The 18,143-nt window shown below is 39.2% G+C and overlaps 1 protein-coding gene across 3 annotated transcripts in view; it reads left to right on the forward strand.

The window, feature by feature from the left end:
- Nucleotides 1–298: 298 nt before the first annotated feature.
- The window catches only part of cecr2 (CECR2 histone acetyl-lysine reader), a 31,642-nt gene continuing 13,797 nt past the window's right edge, over nucleotides 299–18,143 (forward strand). For 2 of the 3 annotated variants that reach the window (XM_077210626.1, XM_077210624.1), the window contains exons 1-2: nucleotides 322–602; nucleotides 17,573–17,667. In XM_077210626.1, the coding sequence (XP_077066741.1) occupies nucleotides 480–602; nucleotides 17,573–17,667 (218 nt within the window). In that variant the 5' untranslated portion in view covers nucleotides 322–479. Of the gene's footprint in view, nucleotides 603–17,572; nucleotides 17,668–18,143 lie in introns of all 3 variants that reach the window. The other variant, XM_077210625.1, reaches the window with a different exon arrangement.

Consider the following 18,143-nt stretch of genomic DNA (forward strand, 5'->3'; position numbering starts at 1 on the left):
AACAACAGAGCAACTTCCCTTTCAGCGAAATTCAAATGTGTTTGCATTCCCTTTAAATGAATATACCACTTCGAGCGGAGGTAAGACACCTGCCGTAAAAACTGACTAACTGCGATAGTTTTCTCTCACAGCGACTAGATCAAGTTAAGAAATTGTTAAACAAATCTACTATTGCCAAAAATGGTGATTGAAAAAATGTAACGACGGTTTAGTTTGAATTTTTTTGTATATATTTTATTTGTTTTGGTGCGCGTAAACCTCCCTACCCGTGACAAGTGGTAGCGCCCAACCCATCTGTTCTTCTCCTGTGAAATGCGGATTGAAACAGATTGTACAACTCTACGGTTCGCAATGGCTGCTGTACCGCAAGGACAACAAGTTTTGCTGTTCAGTTAAACAAGTTCTATGTGAGGAACACGCTGGGCGGATTCGTCTAAGCCACTCTTTTTAATGTGAGACACTCGTAGGATAACAGAAAGATGTCCCAGGGATGTATAACTTCTTCTGTGGAGGAGATCCAGTCTTGGTGGGAAGTCCCCGCCATAGCGCACTTCTGCTCTCTCTTCAGGACGGCGTTCAGTTTACCAGACTTTGAAATCGAGGTAAATCACCATACCTGTATGAATTTACTAAACAAAACCAACTCAAGTTGACCATGTTCCCAGCAGTCTGACTTTATGTTTGCCTGACAAACGCTCACTTTAACCATTCACGTTATAAGTTAGTTAACTTAAATGGGACGTCAACGCAAGTCTCTGATAGTGACGTTGATATGAAGTCAGTTAACGTGTTTAGTTTGGTTTATATAATAACAGAAGTAAACCGTCACTGGACACGTTGACTGTTTTCTCCAATACAAGCTTTAAAAATCTTGTTTCTTCAGTTGTTAGTAGTGTTTTGTCTTTGTTTATAAACCGCGATATTGGTTAGTGAGTTGGGTTATTATAGTAAGGTTAGACTTTGTTCTGCCTTGTTTAAGTTAAACCAATTGCTAATATAAAAGCTGCGATATTTCTGAATTTTAACGTTAACGTTAAGCCGTGCGTTGTTTTAAGTTTAAAGTCTCTTGTTCATTCTCGTAAGACCGGTTTTCATTCTCCCAATTGGCGTCGAATAGATTTACGCATAAACTTTCCAGTGACTTGATTATCTCGATCACCTGGGCTTGTTTTGTTTCATCTTAGTCATTTGTTGTAAACTCAAGCGAAGTTCATGATTGTTGGGTTACAAGTTTATTGTTGCATCACAGGCTGCCTTCGACTTGGCCATTGTTTCCTACTGTCTGTCTGTTTTGTTTGTTATTGATTCAGTTTATTAACGATGCTGCTGCAAAATTAGTCTCGCGTTGATCTACCAATATGAATGTAACCCAGAAACATTTAAATAGAGTAGTTGAGTCACACCCCTTTTTATCACCTCCTTTAACTTACATTTGGAAACAGTAACGTTACAGATCGTGTGTATTTGTCATAGGCATCAGTCCTTCTCGACCCCCACATGTGTGAAACGTGCTGGCCACTGGCTTTGTTATTGCAAGAGGGGTTTGATCTGCTGATCACCGCGTGCTGCTTCCCAGAAAAGTTATAACTGGCGTGATCAAATAGGAATTTCATGCTAGAAATCGACTGATATTGCCTTTTTATGACAGATTATTATGCAGAGACTACTTTTAATTGGATTTTTTCTGTTTTATTTTACTCAAAATGATTAAATCAACAATTAAATCCTATATATGTTATGGTTTTCATAATAACAACATGGATTATAATTATTAATAATAATCATGCTGCTGTTGTTAATCATAAAGATAATTTTATGCAGATTTGTTTTTATTGTGGTCTGAACAGATTTCTCGCTTGAGAATGAATGGCTTTTTAAAAATTTTAAGGTTAGTTATTATTCCAACAAGAATTTTAAATAAGTTACTTTACTTTTTAATACTGTTTTTGTGTTGTATTTTTTTAGTGACCATTGATGCTATTTATCAGTATCAGTATTAAAGTGTGAATGTAAAATATCTGCCAAAATGATTATTGGTCTCTAACTGGTAACTTGGATGATTGTTATCCCCCCCTTTTTTTTGGTCATGTTTGATTTTTTGCAACACTATTGCAAACTGAGCTTTCTGCAAATGTTTACTGTGTGTAGTTTGGTGATCGCAGATTACAGGCAGTGTGTGTCAATGCAGTGTCAAAGGATTTACATTCAGAGGGTGGGAGACATTGAGTCATTGACCGTTTCACGATTCCTCCTCGCATCCTAATTGCATTCAGCGTAGGTGTCCAAGGTCATTCAACACAAAAGCTCTCAGTCCCACTTCAGTATCCTTGTAACTTTGCAGCCGCGTGTGAATGGGACTGTGAATAATCCAATCGGTTGCTTTAATCTAGTGATTGAGACGTTTTTTAAGTCATCCGTCACATTGCGCCAGTCTTCTATTATTATCTTTGCCTTAAGCTCAATTGTCCTAATTCTTATTAGTGTTGAAGTGGCTGTTGAACATGGTAAAGAGTCAGTCTCTTGTCTTTACATTGCTTTAAAAGAAAATAGTAGGACATTTTGGTTGAACCTGTTTTGGCGTTGTAATTTAAGAACTTTGAAATTTTATGTTCAATTCAATTCAGGTACAACTAGTGCAAAAAATTATGAATTGACCTTTTGTTTTTTCTTGCATCCAGTTGGCGTATTTGGGTTTCTGTTAAACTCCATCTCATTTGCGTGAGCCATTCAAAACATGTTGATGGGAATGTCATCAAAGCAGATTTTCCAGCAACTCCCTCAAATACAATCCTTGTTGTGGTGTCGCAGTGGCTTAGCTGACGTTTTCTTGTACCTTTCCTGTTTGTTTTCAGCTCTTGTGAGCCTCATCCAGGGCTGTGTCTAAAAAAAGCAGGTGGATAGTTCGGTAAATAGAACGCAAATCCGTCTTTAAGAGGATACGATGTCTTTTACGTAGGAGAAGGCCTACTTTATGAGGTGGCCGTATGGCCGTTTGTTTTAAATTACTTTGCACGTTGACATTCTAGCACACCTTTTTTGTCACAAAGACCTTAACAATCTCACCTGTTGAGTATTTGTCGGATTTTCATTCATTTAATGAACAGTGATATAACTTGAACAAAAGTAGCCTATTTTATTTTATAATAAAAATTGGGATTGGCAAAGAGACTCTAGTCAATAATCTTGTTTTGTCAAATATTTTAATGTTTTTTTACCTTAAGACTGAAAACCACTGAAAGATTGAATTTGATCATGATTGTCACACTCAGAGCACAAGCTTTGTGTGTCGAACACAGTGGATTTTACAAAGGCAATGATCCAGTATGAAGTATAAGGTGTTGGCCAGCTCCTTTTCTTCTCAGGATCCGTTCCGGGGGCCGACAATGGAGATTCTTCTTGGCATGCTGACAAAACGGCTCCTTGCACATTGTTCCTTGGTTACATTTCACAGTCGCGCTCCGTATCTCTGCCCTAGATGAGAGAAGGGCTCGGCAGGAAGAGGCCTTATTCGCTTGGGCTCTCTCCGTGCTCTTTGTCTGTGTGAAGCACGCTTGATTTCCTGGCAGTGTGGCTGTGAAACGAGCCCTGAAATCCCACCGCCTCCAAGAGCCGAGAGAGGCCGAGTCCTTCAGGACGTCCCCCCTTCACCTCTTATACACATTGAACACAGCCAGAGGACCGAGCCTGCTGACTCCACGCAGAGTTGGTGTTTTGTTGCTTGTCTGTTTTTATATGTCTTCATTATCAATTTGGTGGTGTCTGGAGGGTGGGTGGAGATGGAGAATTGATCTGTGGGCGTTTTGTCCAAGCTTTTGCCGCAGTAGAAGATGAGTGTGGGACTTAATTTAGTTTATGAATTGATTATGTTTGGTGGGCAGCAATGTGGGCATCTGGAGAAAGACAAGCTCATTACTAATTGCTCAGACTTCATCTATTGTAGAGAACTGACCATCACTCACTCACACTTTTTAATTGTGTAATAATTGACCCTGCTAGGGAACATTTGATCCTTTTGGTAAATCTGCAGCCATTTCCGTTTCTCCTAAAACAAATGCCAATTTGTGTACTTGTTCTTCATGTTTACACTACTGTTCAAAAGTTTGGGTCGGTAAGATTTTTTTAGTGTTTTGACATTTGAAAGTCTCTCATTCTCAAATAGGCTGAATTTATTTCAAAGTACAGGAAAGACAGTAATATTGTTTTATTCATTTAAAAGAACTGTTTTCTATTTTATAATGTAACTTATTATTGTGATGGCAAAGCTGAATTTTCTTTCAGCAGCCATTCCTGTAGTCTATAGTCACATTATCCTACATTTTATTTTAGGATTCTTTGAATAGAAAATTCAAAACAACAGAATTTATTTGAAAGAAATCTTTTGAAATGTTATAAATGTCACTTTTTATCAATTTGATGTTTCCTTGCGGAAGTATTAATTTCTTGAAATAACAATCTTACTGACCCCATACTTTTGTTTGAAGAGAATGCAATGAAGTTGCAACTGAGTAGTCATATTTTGATAAAGTAATAATTAAGAGAAATAAAGAAGATGCAATAACGAGACTTTCACTTTGTGAGAGATAAAGGCTCAACCACGAGAATTATGTTTATATCACATTGTGTGATATAAAGCCACTCTGTGAAATATAAAGTTGCAGTTATGAGAGAGTCTCGTTGTGTGATTGTCATTTTTTTTTATTCTAATGTGGAATGGTTTCCATAAATGTCTGTTATTCATTGTTTTGATTGTTTTTGTGAAGATTTTCAAAGATTACATTTTTACAGTTTGAATCAGTCATCTTTGACTTGACTCTTCTTTTGATCCATTTGCGACCAGACTCCTTTCACACAGGTTTACTAGTTGTTTCTCCATTTCTTTTGTAATGAGAATCGGTGACTGAGCGAGTTTATAATTCAGAGTACTGATGCACTCCTAATTAACGCTTGTCTCTGTCGGAGATCACAGAGGCTATTGTGCAAGAGCTCATTAAGCCTTTGTCAAGCTCTGACGTATCCATCCACATGTTCCCTGACAGCTGTTTGTCTCATCCATGATCTTACATGACAGAATTTTCCCAGTGGATTATCATGGACTCCTCCCTTTCATCTTCTTTATCACACCTTCATCCTTGGGTACAAGTGCCCCCTTATGCTTTTCCTCCACCAATCTTGGGGTTGTGTGTTCTGCCCGTGTTGAATAGAGCCTCATTCACGTTCCTCCTCACTCACTGCTGCTCCATCATTGGCCCTGGCATGAGCATGACTAAATCACAGATGGTGGCTTTCTTTACCTCTCCCCCCGGAGAGCTGAGATGGTCGTAACTGGGTGCTGGTGTTCGTCTGGGGCACCTTTTCTTTAGGGCCTTGTGCTGCTTGATTGTAAAGGGAGATTTAATCTCAATGGGGCCTGGTGGAGCGGGAGCTGGCGACAAGCTCTTGTTTTGAAAAACAGATGGATTAAGATGAGGAAAATGGATTTGTGTCAGGAGGATCTGCAGTGGTGCTCTCTCGTTTTGCTCCAACACCCGTGCCGATTGTGAAGGATGGCCGTGAGCGTGTATGCGCGTGCATGTGCGTATCTGTGAAGCCTGTGTTGAATTAGCAGCTTTGATGTGCGAGGGGCTCACCCTTGGTAGAGCTCCTGTGGTTTTGAGGAGGAGGAAGTGAGCTCTGACTGTGGGATTTGCACCATCAATAACTGATGGGTCAGCAAGCCTTGTTTCAGACTCCAGATGCTGCAGCTTGAAAAGAACCACTCTCACCCACCTCTATTCTAGAGATTTTAACTTATGCCTAATCTGCTCCAGTCAACCAGATGAGAAAAGACATTCACATATTCTCAACATTATTGCTTTTCATTAATTACTATACTGTAGTGTGGCAAATCATGTGATCAGAGACAACTCATCATACACTACCGGTCAAATGTTTGGGGTCCTTTTTTTTCTTTTCTTGTATATTCAGCAAGAATGCATTCAATTGGTAGTGTTTATAAAAACTTTTTTAATGTTACAAAATATTTAAATTTCAAATAAATGCTGTTCTTTTTAACTTCCTATTCATCAAAGTATTCTGAAAGAAAAAATTTGTTAAAATATTAGCAGCACAATAGAAAAAAGAAAACACCTAATCAACATCCATCCATTCTTCAAACCACTTTGTCCTTTTTTAGAGTCACAGGGATGCTGGAGCCAATCCCAGTGTCTCGGGCCATAGGTGGAGGAACAAACTGGACAGTTGGCCAGTCAATCACAGCCAAATCAGCATATCAGAATGATTTTTGTAGGATCACGTGACAATGAAGACTGGAGTAATGATGCAGAAAATTCAGCTTTGGCATCACAGGAATAAATTACATTTGAAAATGATTAAAATAGAAAACAAGTTATTTTAAATTGGAGTACTGTTTTTACTGTATTTGATCAAATAAAAGCAGCTTTAGTGAGCTTGAGAGACTTCTTTTAAAAAAAATCCTTTCCAAAATATGCAATTCTAGACCGCTTTATCAGGTGTCTCAGATTTCAGTGGAAGAAAATGCTGTCCCAGCGTTGGAGAGGTTGTAAAGCATGGATGCACAATATTTCGTATCATATTGATGAATGGCCAGTAATAGACAACTTTTTAGAGTGCAATACGCCATCAAATGGAGTATACTTTGAAAGGCTACGTGTTCGGATGCATAAAAACACAAGCTTATTTAGATACTGCATAGCAACCACCCAGCATCAAGGCGTCAAGTTTTGCATTAACTTTGCATTCTTCGTGTTTTTAAATAATGACCATTATGCAACAGAGAATCCATCATATGTACACAACACATCTGGTACTTCCCAAGTCTGTCTTAACCACCGTATCCATCCACATTGTGATCACTAACCCCCCTCCCCCGCCTCTGATTGACATGTGAGGGCAGAAGTAAATGTATCAGATGGTTCCACATGGGGTACGGGTGAAGGGGTTTGTACTCTGTGGTGTTTGTTTCAGGCTGCTCTATTGTTGCAGCGCCCCATGGCTCCCAGTGTCTGTCTCCAGTTTGAGACTGCCGCTCCACGCACGCCGTTGCTTGTTTGTGTTTCGTCTGGGATGAAATCGAAGCCCCCATTGTGATCCTAGTTTGTCGGGTTTGTGTTAACCCGCTTAGAGTGTGACTGTCAGGTGTTCCTCTGAGCGACGTGCTGTTTTTTGCTCGTGGCAGCATGATGCAAGAACCTGCTGGGAGCTCGTAGGTGCATGATGGGAAATCTGATGTTTAGTGTGTCATCTGGGATTGCAGCTCTCTCCCCGCAGACAGTTGAGTAGATGGGGGTGGCAGAGATAGGGGCTCCAGTGGGAATGTCACTCCACAGGATAGAGTTGGATGGTGGGGGAGGCTGCGTGCATGAGACGTGAGGGACACTCAGCCTATAGCGGAGGTGGCGGAGAGTGTGTACGTGTAAAGCGTGTGTGTGTGTTTTGGAGGGTGTGCTGGGGGGTGTCAATGTGCTTTGATAGGCGAGTTTGTAACAATGGCCCAGCTAGACCCACTCATCTGCTCTTGGGAACAGTTGTTTGGAGAGAAGCCATGGTTGTCTTGTCTGTTATGCTTCTACTAATGTTTCCTGGTTGTGCTCCCGATGTTAAAAATAGATAATGTCAGTTTGCTCTGACCTCTTGTTCAGAACAACTCACTCTGAAATTGGTCTTTCTTTTTGGCCTTTCAATGCTATAAACAATCAAGCCTGTGTTATATTGAGCATTAGCCTACTACTACTACATGCTTTGCTTAAAACTAGTTAATAAATGCAGCTTAATTAATATCTATTTTGGGTCTGAAAGTCTCAAGTCACACTTAAATTCAGACTCGGCTTGGAAGCATAAGCATCGATTAGGACTTTAGTAAGATTATGCCTGAAAAGGATTTGGATTTTTTATCATGTTAATTTAAAATATATTGTATAATATGATTTGCTGTTTTTATTGTATTTATGATATTTATATTTTTGTAATTGAATTTTTGCCATGAAAATACCCTTGGATGATGGCATGGCACTACATAAAACTATTTTTCAAATAAATTCCCCATCCCTTGATTGTAAAATATTCATTTTAAAAGTCATGTTAAGAAATTGGTCTTCTGATTTAAGTTAAACTATTTATTTCAGAGAAATATACATTACTGATCATTGATCAAAGAAATGTCACAACTTTTATTTTAGGATGATATTGATTTTCATGTTTATAAGTTTGAGGCAGTTTCTTCATCATTATGGTTTTAAGTTAGCTTTACCACCAGCATGGTATTATAGTGAGTTAAACCTGTTGACCTTTGTTTACCAGGAATACTTTCATAACCAGAAAGTATTGCGGTCCAACATTCTCTCAAACTGAGAATTTATTTTTGCAATAGTATTTGTCACTGATGGTAAAAGCAGCAAGTTTGAGGTTGTGCAAGCATCTGTTTGGTTAACAAACACAACAGTGTGTTCTTCATTTTGATAAGACTTTTTGGTGCTGTATTATATGTGTCATTATGTATGTAAGGCACGCAGCCCTAATGCTCAGTTTTATTTTACTTTCCCTGGCAAACTAGTCTTGTTAATGGTCATAAGAACATTATTGCACCTGGTGGTGTTGGACAATATCCTGTTCAAGATTTTGGCAAAAAGACCACCAAGTGGAGGCCACGCAAGAGACTTGGGGAGGCTTGTTGTTAGGGGAGTTAATGATCCCCATTCAGTTGCCTGTGCAGTGATCCCAAACCCTAGATGTGTCTGGCCGCCCATCCATGGCCACCTGTTGCACCTGGCCCCTGACATTGAGATGGGTGGCTGTCGGATAACCTGCCCTGCTCTTGACACTTTCCAAAATTGTACTTTCTGGTGGGTAGTGATATGACCAAAATATTATTGGAATTAAACCCAAAAATGTAAAAAAAAAAATTAAAAAAAGTATTTTTTATATATACAGTGCCTGAATTTCATTTTGGAAAATAGGGGGGAAATCCCCCTTTACGTCATTCTTATGGGGGGAATTTTTTTAATTTGAGGGGGGAGTTTTTTTTAGACAATTTAAAAAAAATACGTTTAGCTAAATGTTTGCTCACTCGTTGTATTTGTGTTTTTACAATGGGGTCATTTTTTTTTAGTTTACACAACAAAAGGAAGCTTGATTTCAATCTTTGAATTACATTGAAAAAAGTAGCACAAATAAATACATGAAATAAAGAGAAAAGTTTAGGTCTAACACTAGTATTCAGAAATGCTAGAAACGGAAAAAATAACACGGAATAGTCTTTTAGTCCTGTATAATTTGAATACATAGACTATTAATCCTGATTCCTTACAATTAATGCTATCTTTTGTTGTTTTATATACAATAATGACAGACACATTTAGGCTACTCTCACTTTAAGAGCTAGTGCACGGATCCAACGTTCACATGTTGCGTGTAAAGCGAAGTCCGCGCCACTTTCTCCTCTTTTAGGGTAATTAAACACTAAAACAACTTTTTTTAGTTAATTATCTGTAAGAATGGAGCTTCATAAATGCTGTTCATTGATTCGAGTACATTTTTTGACATTTGGGTATAAAGTGTTTTAATTTTCAAATATATGGTGTAAAAACGTCTGAGTGCTGCCCTCTTCAGGTTCAACGGAAAGCTCCTGCAGTAGGGGTACTCTCTGACGTAGAATACTCTCTGACGTCACTCTGTCACACCCTTGGTGCGAGCTCACCACGCCCATGGCAGCCCCTGGTATAAAAGCATTTGATTCCGTCAAAACTACTGTAGCGAGTCAGGAGTTGGAATTACGAGTATTGAAAACGATCAGGATAGATATATATTAGCATCTAGTTAGCATAGCATTTATATAGTTATTTAGATTATGTCGTGTAACCTAGGTAGTTAATCTCGCCTATCGCTCCAGTGTGCAACCTGCATTTTACATGGGATTGCTTCTCCAACGCAATGGAGGTGGAAATGGGCTTCTCCACACAGCTCGCGCTGCCAAATGCTGCTGTTCCTGCATGAACTCCACCACCGTAGCGGCGTCATGATGTGAGTGAGCATATATTTTTAATCACAATTTATGTTCCTTCTTATTAGGCTAAAGTTAATCCTCTGGTGTCGACAAACGCGCCGGCGCGATTTGCTGATAATTTTTTTTCACATAGCAGCAAAATATAATGAACGTAATAGTAATAATAATCCTGGAAAAAAATACCTCAGAATGACTGAATATAAGAATAATCGGATGCCGATCGCGATGCGGGAGTTAAGACCGCAGTTTGAGCTGGTGTCCATAGACAATTCACCCTCCTCCACTTCAGGTGAAGGTGGGGGAGAAAAGTTCTCGACTTCAAATGACCGCTCTGTTGCAAAGCTACTTGCGTCACTCCATTTTAGCTAGTTTGACAGCAGCTGTCTCTGCGGGTCTCAGGTGCACGCCCCCCCGCTCAGCCCCGCCCTCGGTTCGTCGCCTCTATCTCCGCTGGGCTCTGCCCACTTTTCCAGCAAATATTGCCAGTGGGTGGAGTCAGGCTTTGACCAGGGGTTTAGTTACCCTTTAAAAAGGGCTCCCTGTTGCTAAGCAATCATGAGCCATGTTCTCCATGAAGACGAAGACGTTTCAGCAAAGGATGAACGCGCAAAAGACGTAACGTGAACGGCCCATACTGTTTTCATTATAGTGTCACATGCATTTTCTTTTTGTATTATTTTTTTAAGACATAACCGATTGTGTTTGAGAGGATACTCCCCAAGACCGGAATTAAGACAATGTTGTGTGCTTTTGACCATTAAAGCGCTATAATTCGCGAAAAAGAACTCAGTTTTTTTACTCACGAGCTGTTTGTTATGCGGTTTAAAATCGCTTGAATGTTTAAATAGGTAAGACTTAAAAAGACGCACAAATTATAAACAATAGTGACGATTGTGCAAGTGACATTTCCATCAAATGTCCCGACTCCTGAAACGCGAGAGTCTAGAATCACCGCCTGCAGCTGCAGCGCGATTGGCTCGCCTTGTGCAACCTATTTTGAGAGACAGAGAAGACGCGACATTGGCAGAAACACTCACGCTGTTTGTGAAATTGCGTCTCGCATAAAGTTTTAAAATGACTGATTTGATCTTATAATCTGTTAGGTTAAATTTACTCATAGGCTTACATGCTAGATTGAATGAATGTTTGCGGGAATTTCCCGCATTATAAACGCAAGACCTGCGGGAATGATTAAAATGATGCGCAATACCCGCAATCCCGCACCGAAATTCGAGCCCTGATATATATATATATATATGTATGTTTATTCATTGCTTCACCCCCAAAATCAACAAGCAAACAATACAAAAGGGGATGTCTCTTTATCATAGCACAAGCGAAGCGAAATAAAGTTTCATGAAAAATATAGCGAAGATGAACAAAAGACAAGGAAGAAAAAAAAAATGAACATACAGTACACAAGTATATACAAGCAAGAGTTTGTTGTTAGTTGCCAGCAGCAGAAGAGGTCTGAATGCCTTGAAAGAATAGGTGATAACGAAGCCGTTTTTCCACTGGTGGCTTTCAGAGAGTTACTTTATGCATGGTTAAGTTCTTGGGAAGAGAGTAACAATACCTTATCTGGATTGTATCTCTCCACTATACGTTATCCTCAACTGCCAGTCCAGTGCTGCTCAGCGGAATCTGAAGCACTGCAAACACTTTATAAGAAAGTCTCAGTTATTGGAAGATTCACATTTAGGTTGGTAAAGTTTCTTTTCATAACGTTGCCATGCTGTTATGTATGTTAAAAGTGTGGTATCAGGAGATACAGTTCAGGGAGTGGAGAGAACGTTATACAGATAGATGAACGTTCACTGTCTGCCTGTTACTCCCTGAACTAACAAGAGCTGGTAATTGCTTGTATGCATCTGTAGAGAGTTTCTGGTGTGCACCAGGGACTGATACAGAGGGCGGTTCAGTTTTGCCAAAGCTCTGTCTTGACAGATACACAACTTTATCAGTGACATTCAGCAAATTAGCTCTGAGACTGATAAAATATATAGCCTAACATTTTAATTTTAGGCTATATCTCTGCAGTCATCAACCTTATGGCATTTGGAGGGATAAGCACCTCTGCTCACACGAATGGTTTGTCGGATCTGCACGCTAGTGCTGGTTAAAATGTGTGTGTGACCATGAGAAAGGATTACTCCAAAATGTACATCCATAAACAAGTTAGAGGAACTTTGTTTTAATTATATCATACACCTCTTTTTTAACTAATTTCATGTACCACTGATTGTCCCGTGCCATAGGTTGCCGACCCCTGATATTACTGATTGTTTTCAGTACTGTCCATGGGCGGATCTACAGGGGGGCACGGGGGGGCAGGTGCCCCCCCACTCTAGAGCCTTGCCCCCCTAGCTGCCCCCCTAACTTTGATGATCCAAAAACTGTACTTGTAAAAACAACCCGCCACTATGTTCACAAGCTTCTCAAAACAGTGAACTAAACAATACATTTAACATGTAGTTAACAATTTAATTTTTAATTTTAAATGTATTATTAGCCCCTCCCCCTCAAATACTTACGTCCCTGGCCTACGTCCCTGATTCAAACGTGCAGAGGAGCGGCGTTCGCTCAGTCTGGCTGACTGGCTCACACACACAGCGAGTCTGCTGCGGTGCGGTGGCCCTGCAAACCGACTGGAGAGACTGAGCTGCCCCTGAGCCTTTGAAGGTGAAGTGAGTTTCCCCAGGTGTAGTTTAAACACACGTTTAACTTAAAGTTACATTTGTAATGATTGTATTGTATGCTAAAGAAGATTCAGCATCAGCAAAGACAGCGAGTCACGTTAGCCAAAATCAGCGGTAAAATCGCTCCCTCGTGATTTGTAAGAGCACTCTTCCTTTTGATTAGCCTAATTTTAATTTTAGTAAAGACAACAGCTTAATAAAAAATGTAAAATATTGTTTCCACAACGTTTGATGGTCGCGGTTACGCCGACGTTACGTTACAACACAATACAGGGCCAGTTAGGAGATCGATCATTTGATTAGCTAATCAGTCCTATAAATCCAATTCCTCTCAGGTATCACAGCAATGAAACCAGGTTACAACTGGGGAAATTACAAATATAATAGGATTAAGTAGTCTAAACATAACTGGTGTGTGCATGTGATAAATCTTTCTGATTATATATTTGTTATATAGGCTACTTATTAGCTACATGGCCCTTACCCAATAGACATTCTACTGACTAAATGTAACTTGTCAACTTATACTACTAAATTGAACCCCAACACCTAACCTAACAGTCCACTAACACTCTAGTAATTCTGTAATGGAGTTAGTAGTCTTAAGTGGACCATCGAAATAAAGTGTAACCCAAATAAATGATGTTCTTTTGGTCTTTCTATTCATCACAGAATCCTGAAAAATATGAATCACGGTTTCAACAAAAACATTAAGTAGCACAACAATTTTCAACATTGATACTAATAAGAAATGTTTCTTTAGCACCAAAGCAGCATATTAGAATGATTTCTGAAGGATCATGTGAAACTGAAGAATGGTGTAATTTTAATATACAGTATATTCTTTTAATTTGCAATAATACTTCACAATATTAATATATTTACCGTATTTTGATCAAATAAATGCAGGCTTGGTGAGCATTTAAAAAAAATTATCCAGATGACCGTCTGAGAAATCTTGCTGTTCTCAGTATTGAGAAACAGCGTGCAAAAGCACTAGATTTATACGTTTGTGAAACGTTTGGCTGCAAAGCACAACAACCGTCGCCTTAAGCTTTCCTGAAAAAGATGGGTGATCATGGGTCATTTGTGGACTCTAATTATAAGTTTTTAATTATAATAAGAACTTGAGTATTGTCTGCTGTTTTATACTTGTAGTCCACTGCATCTTGGACACAATTATTGTACTTTTTTTTTTTTAATTTTAATTTTGCTTTATATACTTTTACTTTTTAAAAGATGCACAGTTTTGTTTTGTTTGAACACTGCACTGGGCTTATTCCTGTTGTGAATTAAAAACCTTTGTAGTGTGTAAGGGCATGATTAAACAATACCTACTGTAGTTTAAAAGTGTTTTTGTGTTTGTTTTGTTAAAGCAATTCACATATAGAGATTTCATTGTACCGTCTACACCTGCCACCCTGCCAAGACCTCTTGCCACCCTTTTGCCCCCCCATGTAAAATTTTCTAGATCTGCCACTGGTACTGTCACTTTTGAAACTAAATGTCATGTGACCTACAACATCAGCCACATTGAAGAATTATTTGGTAAACTATTAAAGGAGAAACCCAAAAAAATGTAATTATCATAAATTAACTCCTTTATATTGTTCCAAACATGTCTGTTTTTTTTTCGGTGGTACACAAAAGATATTTTGAAAAATGTATTTGTAGCCTATTTTTTCTGTCCATACAATGAAAGTCAATAGGGCCGGTGTTGTTTTGGACAAAAACAGTCAAAACATTCTTAAGAATATCATACAGGGTGAGCAAATGATAGAATTTTCTATCTGTTAGAATTTTCTGTTGGGTGAACTATCACTGGGACCTTGGACTTGACTGAAAATGTTACTCCTAATGACTCATCTAATACTTTTCTATCACTTTGTTTTTTGCCAAACTGTACTGTGTAATTACCATACCTGTTTTGCTAGTTGGTTAAGACAGAAGATTGAGGTCTGATATATTCAGGGAGCAGTTAAAGGAGACTTTGTGGTGGAAAGGACACGCACAACATTGATTCCCCTTCTCTGCCATCTGAGCCACTGAATGGCACTTCAAAAGCGAAGTGGGGTTGTGTTAATCCCCCGTAGCCGGCCTCAGATTTGAAGTATGATCGAAGTCGAGGCTGCACTGATAATGTGCCCACTCTGGTCCTCTAACTGTCAAGGGGCCAGGAAGTTTTGTGGGTGTAAGGGAGATTCTGAGGGACGTTCAGAAGACCAGAGTTGCCCATCACTTGAAGGCAATCCTGGATGTTCCTGGCAGACCCAAATACTCAGAATGTGAGTGAGATGTGAAGAGATGGATATAAATAGATGAAGACATAAAGAGTTACCAAATTTCTCCTGGCGATCACCCTTTTTGTTACGTTGGATCCATTTCCCCTCTGGACTTCCTGCCCAAACAGACTGTCTCCTTCGATTAGGAGTTTCACAGACACTTTAGACTCTTTATTGAGTACCTGGAGGGGATAATCAATAGCTTTTAAATTGCTTCAACAATCAACCCAAAAAAGTCTAATTAATTCAGCATGTTAAGCAACACCACCGACATTTTTTCCCCAAGATTACAATCTAAGGACAGTGTTTTTTTTTGGGGGGGGGGGGGGGGGGGGGTTCAACTTAAGCACAAGCATGTCTCATCCTGTTTTTCAAGCTCTCATTCTGTTTTTCCTCTTGCTGCTGACATTGGGCTCCTGGTTTCCTCTCTACAGCCAGGAGGTGTGTGAGCTGACCCTCCATGACCCCATTCTCTCCACCATTTCTCTCGAAAGAAACGGCAATCTGCAGCTTGAGTGAATCTCACGATGAATGGATTGGCTGCCTCTCTTGCCCTTGAGTTAATTTTGTTGTGTCACTCTGCTCTGAAAGGGTAAAGGGGGAGGATATTTTATACGGGAGCTGAAAAGTGCTCCCTGTTGCCTGAGGGACTGAGTGGCTCGCTGTGTCCTCGTGAAAGAAAGCAACCGCAGTCGCTAAGCTCCTTGAGATGGACCGGTGATGGAGCACTGGTCATTTACATTTCTCAAGCTCCCCCTCCCTCTTTCTTAGTGACATTGGGCATCCTGAAGAGAGAGCAGTGCATGCTGGGTCAGGTTGTGCTGGGTCAGCCTAGCCCTAGCTGTGGCTGTGGGCTCATGCTGTCGCTTAGTTCCTTTCAGTAGGCTGGAGTTTGCAGTCCCACTTACTGCTGCTTCATAAACCCTCAATAGCTGCAACACAATGAAAGAAGACAGGGGTCAAGGTTAAATCTCAGTTCCATCTTGTTCCTAGAAGCTTTATCGAGAACCTGGAGAATGTTTTGGAGTGTTTTTAGTGCAAGTCTAAGGACGTTACCATCTTTATACTTTACCATAAAGATGACCAGACTTTACCAGGACTTTATATCCAATTTATATCCAATAGGTTTTTAAAGTCAGTTGGTTACCAACCATGTTTTTGTCCTCTTGTAGTACTGTACTCCACTGTTAATTCATCTTGAAAATGACTTATTTCTTCCCATATTGGTTTTCATAGACTGTTCAGATATCTAATTTGCTTTGAATTGTCATTAAGCTGACACTTTCACCCAGAGCACCTTGCAGTACACTTATAGGGAAAATACCTCTAGAGCAACATGGGGTGAATTTTTTTGCCCAAAGTCATGATGGTAATATCTCATGGATTGTCCCTTGAAGGGATTAAGTCTATGCCTCCCGATTTTAGGATGCAATGCATCAGTTTGCTTCATATTGACAAAGCCATTCAAATTGTGACATTCTTAGTACTCAACATTCAGAACATAACGTAGTATGTTTACTTGGACTTTAAAAGTTTGACTTTGCTTGGACCAAAGCAATAAATCGTCTTTTTAAAATTGAAATGGATGGGTGATGAATGATAAATTGCTTTAGTTCAACTAAAATAAAAGGTTGTCACAATTTGAACTGCTTCATAAATTTGGGTCCGTTAACACTTTAGTTCACTTCAGTTTAGTATACATGTTAATGTGTTACAATTGGCCTCTATGGTGTGTGCTTGCTATAAAAGACGGTTCATGCACAAGGTGCATTTAATACTTTTAAATATTTGATTATCCTTTGTTATGCATGCTTGGACAGACAGATGAGGACTGTAGCTCACGTATCCAAAACCTCCTGTAGCTTGATTATAAGTGCACATTGAAATGTACTTAATCATGCATACTAAGACCAATCAGAATTAATTAACCTTAAATGTCATTAACATATCTCTTTGCTTTCTCACCTGTATGAGGATAGAAACGTGTTTATACAGGATTGGGAACATTTATCCAAGTCCAGAGGTGTTAGAAAATGGATTGTAGTGGTATAATCTTAGTGTAAATAAAAGATCAAATTAAGTTGATACCACATTCTCACAACATTTCAGTGCACACTGGGTGTTTTTAAAATGTGGCTCTTGCAAACAAAGGAAGTTCCCCTGGTTGGTTCCTGAACTGACCATGGTTGAGTGGCATTTCTCTACAGGCAGTTCCTTAAAACAACAATTAGTCTTACTCTGGTTTCGGTCGTAATGACAACCTAAGAAGGTGGTCAAACAGGATCTGTTATTGCAGTACCGCTAAAGAGTTTTGTAACACGAGATAACACTGTTTTGCTGAAAATGTCAAACTACTATATGAAATTCATAAATCTATGTTACTACTGTGAGCACCCCAATGTATGTGGTGTTAGTTGGCCACAACATTTTCTCATCAGCGAAAGAGTGGTATAAAAATGTCAAGCTAGGCTGTTTAGGCCAGTATCGTTTAATAAGTTTATAAAAGCAGCTGCTAGTTAAACTCAATCCTGCTGTAATGACTAACCTCCCCTCCCTGCTGTTCTTTTTTATAGGAACTTGAGCAAGCACTACTGAAACAAGACCAAGACTTCCTCTCAGACCTCCTTTGCTCCCTGCTGAAAGGATGTTATCAACGCAGCGACATCACGTAAGTGCATCACCATAAGTATTTCCTGTTCCCATTGTACCTTAAAGTTGTGATGTAACTGAAGTAGAGACAGATCTTTTCTTCCATATTATGACGTACATCTGAGAAAACGGATTAATGAAAAAGTAGGATGTCCTACAAATGTAGGATAGAGTTCAAATAATAATACTCAGTTCCAGTAGTAGAGCCAGATGTAAACAATATGATTGTTAACATGATTTTAGTATGATAACATTGAATGTCCCATTTTACAAATTTTGCTATATCTAATTTCACAACTTTGTTGCCATGACAACATAATAAAGAAAATGGTTGATTTTTGTAATCAACATTATGCACCAAATGTTGTCGATGGAGCTTAACTTGTATTGAACCATAAATACTCATATTATACTGTACTGTTTGGGGTGTTTTTGCAACCCTACTCTGTGCTCTTGAAGGATCTTATTTATGGTATTGCCCAACCCACATCCTGT

Source organism: Siphateles boraxobius, unplaced genomic scaffold (genome assembly GCF_051911475.1).
Source record: "Siphateles boraxobius isolate OS27281-9 unplaced genomic scaffold, OSU_SipBor_1 65, whole genome shotgun sequence".
In the NCBI taxonomy this organism is placed as follows: Eukaryota; Metazoa; Chordata; class Actinopteri; order Cypriniformes; family Leuciscidae; genus Siphateles; species Siphateles boraxobius.